General features: G+C 50.7%; 1 protein-coding gene across 1 annotated transcript in view; it reads left to right on the forward strand.

The window, feature by feature from the left end:
- Positions 1-202: 202 nt before the first annotated feature.
- The window catches only part of ILKAP (integrin-linked kinase-associated serine/threonine phosphatase), a gene marked incomplete at its 5' end in the record, with an annotated part of 10351 nt that continues 3957 nt past the window's right edge, over positions 203-6596 (forward strand). Inside the window, 7 exons of the mRNA XM_009082195.1 lie at positions 203-268; positions 492-548; positions 1517-1645; positions 2528-2654; positions 3508-3614; positions 4080-4173; positions 5382-5469. Coding sequence (XP_009080443.1) covers positions 203-268; positions 492-548; positions 1517-1645; positions 2528-2654; positions 3508-3614; positions 4080-4173; positions 5382-5469 — 668 coding nt within the window. The remainder of the gene's footprint in view (positions 269-491; positions 549-1516; positions 1646-2527; positions 2655-3507; positions 3615-4079; positions 4174-5381; positions 5470-6596) is intronic.

The following is a 6596-nucleotide window of genomic DNA, read 5'->3' on the forward strand; positions in this document are numbered from 1 at the left end:
CTGAGGGGCGCGCAGGGGGTCGCTAGCCAAAAATAGCTGTTTTTAAGGCGAAAACGTTCACCTCGCGCCAGGCAGGGGGTGGTGCTGCGGGTGTAGAAGCTGCCAGAGCTAGAGAGAGGAATGGTAGCCCAGGCTGCCTGGATTCTCCCCAGCCCTGCCGGAGCGCGGCTCCGGGTCCTGACTCTGCGCTGGTGCCTTGCAGGGAAGGACTCCCAGAAGGAGCCTCTGCTCTTCGAGGATCTCCCGCCGTCCAGCAGTGCCGACTCAGGTATGGGAGCGCCGTTCCTGCCATCAGTTTGGCTTTCCACGTGTTCTGCATCTCTCTGGGGTGAAACTTGTTAAGCCTTGCCCTTTGTTAGTAGTAGCCCTGGCTCACTTCGGTAAACTGACACCTTATAATTTTTGCTCCTCAGAGGGGGCATGTACAAAGCATTTGTACCCTCGAAGGGACAGAGGTGCGAGGTGATTTTTGCCTTTTTCTTGTGCTCCAGGAAAAGGAGGTTCTTTGCTCTTCGATGACCTTCCACCAGCCAGCAGTGGTCATCCAGGTAAGGAGCTGTGTGCCTCTCCAGCCTCTGCTGAGCTTCCTTCTTGGGACAGCCCGAGGTGCAGCCTCTTGTGTTGGACACGCAGCGGGGTAATTTGGTGTCCATGTTGGCTGACACAGGTCATGGCAATCTGTGCCCCAATTGTTTAGATCAAGATTCTAACTCTTAAAAAGTAAAGTTAAGTCTGTTTCCAGAAGTGCATCCCTGTCTTTTGGGGACCCGTATTGCTTGTCTGACAGCTCCCTGCTTTGGAAGGGACAGTGTGTGTGTGCATCAGTGCTGCCTCCTTGCTCCTAGCTGAAAATGGCATCAAAGCCCAGACTGCTGCTCTGGCAAGACTTCCTTCCTGCAGCCACGTGTTTGTTCTCACCTGGCAGGAGGTGAGATAGCTCACTATACCATGTGTGGCTAGATCTCCAGAAGGAACAGCTCAACGTTCTGACATCATGGGAATCAGGTCTTGCTTGGTAGCTTTAGTTTGTAACGTGTCTTCTGAACCCCTTGACAAACATGCACATCCAGAGTAATGCAGTATGTCCCTTTGCATTGTTATGGACATAATGTATGGAGGAAAAAGCTAATAATAATAATGAAAAAGATAATTTAGAAGTGCTCCAACCTGCAACATGAACTTTCTGAGCAGTTAACTGCAAAACTGGTGTTGGGGAGAATCATCAGCTTGCCAGCCAAATACAGCTGGCCCATCCCTGAGGTGGAGTCATACAGCATGAAGTGGTAAAATCAGCACTCCCTGGGTCAGGCAGCAATGTGTGCTGATGGGAGCTCTGTGTGTGCATTTGTGATCAGTTTGTGTCTTGTTCAGCAGTAACTCTGGGCACTTACTGCTGTGTGAGAGAGTGAGCCTTGCACCCCTGAGCATGCTGCAGTATAAAAGGACTTGCTGTTGAATGTGTGCAGTGAAATGGAGCTGGGACACTTCAGCCACTTGCACCTTTGCTTTCTTTCAGCCTCCAGTGCTACTGAGCAAGTCTCATCAGCAGGGAGCCAAGAGAAAGGGCAGAAGAGAAAGTCCGAGGAGGAGGAGGAAGAAGAGAAGAATGGCAGGGAAGAACTTGTGGAAAAGAAAGTTTGTAAAGGTTTTCAGACAGTTTGAAAACAAATGTACTTAATTTGTACTTTTGGCGTTGGGCTGAGTAAGTCCAGAACAAAGCTAATCTTTGGTTCTTCAGTCCACCTGTCTTTCCAGCCTCTCCTAGGGAAAAAACTGCTGCAGGGGACTGTGGAAGCCCCTTGAGCTTCCTGCCACTCTCTGCCTTCTTCAGCTGGGCCTTCTTACTGTCCCCACTGAAGTGGCAGAAGCTGAGCAGCAGGCATGGACAACATGCCTGTTGGCATCTTCAGCACTGGCAGGACAAGTTCCTGTGCTTCCAGGAGGGGGTTTGGGTGTGGAACCTGTGGAAGGCTAGAGCCACATGAGTTTCTTCTGCCACATCCACAGCTCTCTCTGCTGGCTGCTAAGGAGGCTGGAGTGGGAGAAAGGCTTGTTACATACAGGGCCTTTGACTTAAGTACCTGTGTGCTGTGTTGCAAGTTTGGGAGTGAGATGTGTTCAGGGGAACAAAGGGAAAAGGACATGTCCTGGGAACAGCAGACCAAGATTTCTTGTCCTTGGCACACCCTCTTTGAAGCTGTGCTTTACTTAGTCTGCAGATTGAGTGCCACACACTTCCCCTGCTGACCCTGTCCCTCACCCCAGTTTGGTAGCCCTGCCTGATGCCCAGCAGTCCTGCCTGGCAAAATAAGGGTGGGCTGCTTTATAGCTGCTGGTCTTGGGAGCATGTGAAAATCTGTGTTACAAAACAGCCGTGTCCTCTTCAGCAGCAGCTGCCAGATGTTTTGTGGCAGGACAAGAGCTGCAGTGCCAGGACAGGGTTGTGAAAGCTGAGAACTTACTGGGTTTTGGCCAGAGGAGATGGAGGAGTTTGATTTGAATGTGTGTCTGCTTTGTTCCCCTTTAGGATCTGTGAGCGTTCTTGGGCTGAAGGGTTATGTGGCGGAGAGGAAAGGTGAGAGAGAAGACATGCAGGATGCACATGTCATCTTAAACGATATCACTGAGGAGTGCCAGCCTCTGCCCTCTCAAATGTAAGTGGGCCCCAGCTGCCAGAACAGCCACCATGGGGCCGTGCGAGCTCCATCTTGCTTCAGCTAAGCCCATGAGATGATCCTTTTTGCTTTAAGCAGCTGATGTTCCCACCTGCCTGGTCTAGGCTTGTTACTGGGAGACCTGGAGTGAATCATTAGCTGTGTTCCTGGGCAATTCACAGGGCTGGGGTACACAAATACCTCCCTTTGAGGGGTGTTCAGTGGATTCAGTCACTGACTTCACAAGGATCGTAAGGGCCCAGTAGGTCTGGATGTTGAGCTGCTGTTACCCAGATGTTGAGTGGGGATAGTTAGAGACCCTCAGTCTAATTATAAATAGTCAGGCCTTGCCTTGGGGATCACACATCTAAGTATGTGTAAGTGGAAGTGTGTGTATTTAAAGGAATGTTCTCAAAGATCACCCTGATATTGGGTTCAGCTTCTGAACTAATATTGCCCCAGGAACTCTGTGTGCTGAGGGATCCAAGTTTCTTCCTTGCAGCATAGCTGGAACAAGTTTAGGCATGGAAGGTACTGTAGGATTGCTTAGACTGATGTCTGTAGTGCTGGGGAGCTGCGGTGTCCTTGAGGTGAAATGTTTAGCTACTTTTATTCCAAACTGTGGTCCGTAAGCTCTTCTGCCCTTCATATTCTTGAGGAGTGGAAAATGGCAAGAAAGTTCTCAGCTCAGTGCTGAAACATGTAAAGCATGTAAATGCTATGACCTCAGCGACCTGCTACCTCTGTGCCTTAGAGAGCAGGATTTATTTAGTCTGGCTGGCACAGGGCAGGGTGTTCTCAATCCCACCCTCTGGCAAGTGGCACCTTTCTGCTCCATTTTTTCCCCTCACAGCACACGTGTCTCATACTTCGCTGTCTTTGATGGCCACGGGGGAGTCCGAGCCTCAAAATTTGCAGCACAGAATCTGCACCAAAACCTGATCAAGAAGTTTCCTAAAGGTAAGAGGAGTGGAATGAGGGCTGTAGGACAACTATCACCTTCTTTGCCTTGACATGGCACTGGATAGGGAAACTCATCTGTTTGGGTGTAGGTCTGCAGTTCCCATCCCATATTCTGAGTGGGTTTCTCAGACTGTGCGGCCTCGTGGGGAGGAGGGTTGGAAGCCTTTTTGGCACAAATGTGCAAGTAGCCAATTGTGAACCACTAAGCAAGTGTGAGATGTGCCGTTGCCAGTTTTAGCAGTGCCACTTTGAGCATGAAAACACACCTGTGGTAGAGAGGGTAATGTCACAAACTCTCCATACCTGCTGCTGCACAGAGTTCTGGTAGCATGAGCCTAGGATGTGTCCCAGCTGCTCTGCACAGGGTCTGAGATGCACTGCCTGACTGAATGTTGGATGAACAAAGGGATGTATTGGGGATGCTTTGACTGGAGCTTAGTTGCTGTTCTCCCTGTCTGACAGGTGAGGTAGTCAGCGTGGAGAAAACTGTGAAGAGATGCCTTTTGGACACTTTCAAACACACAGATGAAGAGTTTCTAAAGCAAGCATCCAGCCAGTAAGTGTAAATGCTTCCTGTGCATTTGTATTTCTTAGCATGCATCTCCCACAACTCAGTGCCTAGATCATGGCATGTTCTGGTCTTACTCTGTGGTAAGTGGTCTGTAGGACCCCTTAGACTAAAATACATGTTCATGGTGAAGGAAGAAAACAAAACATGTCCGAGGACCACCTCTGTCCTTACCAGGGTATCTTGTTTGCCTTCTTTTTAAAGACTTGCCGTGTTGCTGCAGTGACTTGTCCCATGCTGCCTGAGATGGGATCTCTGCGTTGGTGGTAGCAGAGCATGGCAGGAGGGTATCTGTAGAGGCCACTGAGTGCTGCATTCCTCATAGTGAGCTTGTGCTTGCCAGGCACCTGACTATATTGTTCCCAAACCAGTCTCTGCTCAGAAACTTGACTTCTGACAAAGGCACTACAAAGAATCACTGTGACAGCTGTGTTGGTGATGAAATCAATCCTCTTCATTCAACCACACCTTGAAAGTTAGGAAAAGCTGGATGTAATATATCTAGAAATGAGTCTCTCAAAGCCAGTTTCAGTGAAGAGTGGCATTGCAGCTGGGCTTCTCAGCAGGGAGGACTAGTCTGGCAGTTGCAATCTGAGAAATGCTTCTTATTTTACTTGGAGCCCTAGAGATAAAAGCTTAACTACAGCAAGTGAAACATCAGGAGAGTGAGTGGTATTGCTGCTGAGGTGGGGTGCTGAAGACTGAGGTGGGTGGTCAGGGCTGCTGGGAGAAAAGGAAGGAAGATACAAGCAAAACAAGAAGGCAGCTCTGCTGCAGAGCTAGCTGTGCCCGCCTTTTGCACAGAAGGAGCCTCCCAAGGAGGTGTGCCTGTTTGCTTAGGATGCTGTAGCCTCTGGGAGGGCATCAGGGCTGAACCTGCTCTGCTCACTGATGAGCCTTCCTGGGAGCTGAGTGTGAGGAAGGATTGGTGTGGGGCCAGTGTCTGGCAGTACTTACACTAGCTGGGCACTGGCTGTGCTTTCAGCAGTCAGTGCTCTGTGCACCTCCTCTGTCCTTGTCCACCTCTGTTCGCCACCAGCAGTTTCCTGAGCTGTCAGCAGGCAGCTGCTGGGGACCTGTGCTAGCTGCCTGTGGCATGTTGGCCCATGAGTCTTCCTTGGGTCCCTGGGAGCATGCTGTGGCTAACTTCTCAAGTGTTGTCTTCCCCCTAGGTAATCTCATTTTGTTCCCCCCAGGAAGCCAGCGTGGAAGGATGGCTCCACAGCTACTTGTGTCTTAGCTGTCGACAATACTCTCTACATAGCCAACCTCGGGGACAGCCGGGTAAGCAGAATGGAGGAGCCACTGCTGGCATCTTTATTCTGCCCAGAGCTTTGTTCACCCTGAATGGCACAGTGTTTGTGTGGGATGTTCCAGTTGCCATGAGCTCCTCAACTGTTCCTGTGAGCCATTTTATTTTGGGTGGGTGCAGGGTACTTCTGTGTTGCCTCCCAGGGTGTAAAACAACTCTATGTGGAAGCTTTCTTCTGGTGGTGCTAAATATCTCACAGTATCTAGAGTAGAATATTTCAGTTGGAAGGGACTTAGGATGATCATCCAACTGCCTGACCAGTTCAGGGCTGCCCTAAAGTTGCAGTATGGTGTTAAGGGCATTGTCCAAGTGCTTCTCGAGCACTGACAATCTGGGGGCATCCAGGAAGCCTCTTGCACTATTTGACCATTCTTTCTGTAAAGAAACACTTTAATGTCCAATCCAAACCTCCCCTGGCATAGCTTTGAGCCATTCCCACGAGATCAGCACCTCCCTCTCCACGTCCCCTCCTCAGGAAGCTGCAGGGAGCGATGAGGTCGCCTCTCAGCCTCCTTCTCTCCAAACCAGACAAACCCAGAGCCCTCAGCTTCTTCCCAGGACGTGCCTTCCAGCCCTGGCACCCGCGTGGTTGTCCTCCTCTGGACACATTTGAGGACCATCACATCCTTCTCCACTGTTGGTGCCCAGCCCTGCACGCAGGGCTCCAGGTGAGGCTGCACCAGTGCTGAGCACAGTGGGACCATCCCCTCTCTGGACAGGCTGGCCATGCTGTGTGGCATGCCCCCAGGATGCAGTTTGTCCTCCTGGTTACTACTGAGCTGCTGCCAACCAGCACCTCCAGATCCTTTCTGCAGGGCTGCTCCCCAGACACTCCTCTCCCAATTTATACCTGTGCTCAGCGTTACTCTCTCTTGGGCACAGAATCCTGTGCTTGGACTTGTTCAGTTTTATGCCACTGACAATTGCCCAATGGTCCTTCTATCCAGGTCTCTCTGCAGGGCCTCTTGTCCTTCCAGAGAGTCAACAGCACTCCCAGTTTGGAATTGTCATCCAACTTGCTAATGGTGTGTTCAGCTGCACCCAGATCACTGGTTGAAGTACTGAGCAGCACCTCCCACCTAGGACTGAGCCCTGAGGA

Source organism: Acanthisitta chloris, unplaced genomic scaffold (genome assembly GCF_000695815.1).
Source record: "Acanthisitta chloris isolate BGI_N310 unplaced genomic scaffold, ASM69581v1 scaffold31109, whole genome shotgun sequence".
Lineage (NCBI taxonomy): Eukaryota > Metazoa > Chordata > Aves > Passeriformes > Acanthisittidae > Acanthisitta > Acanthisitta chloris.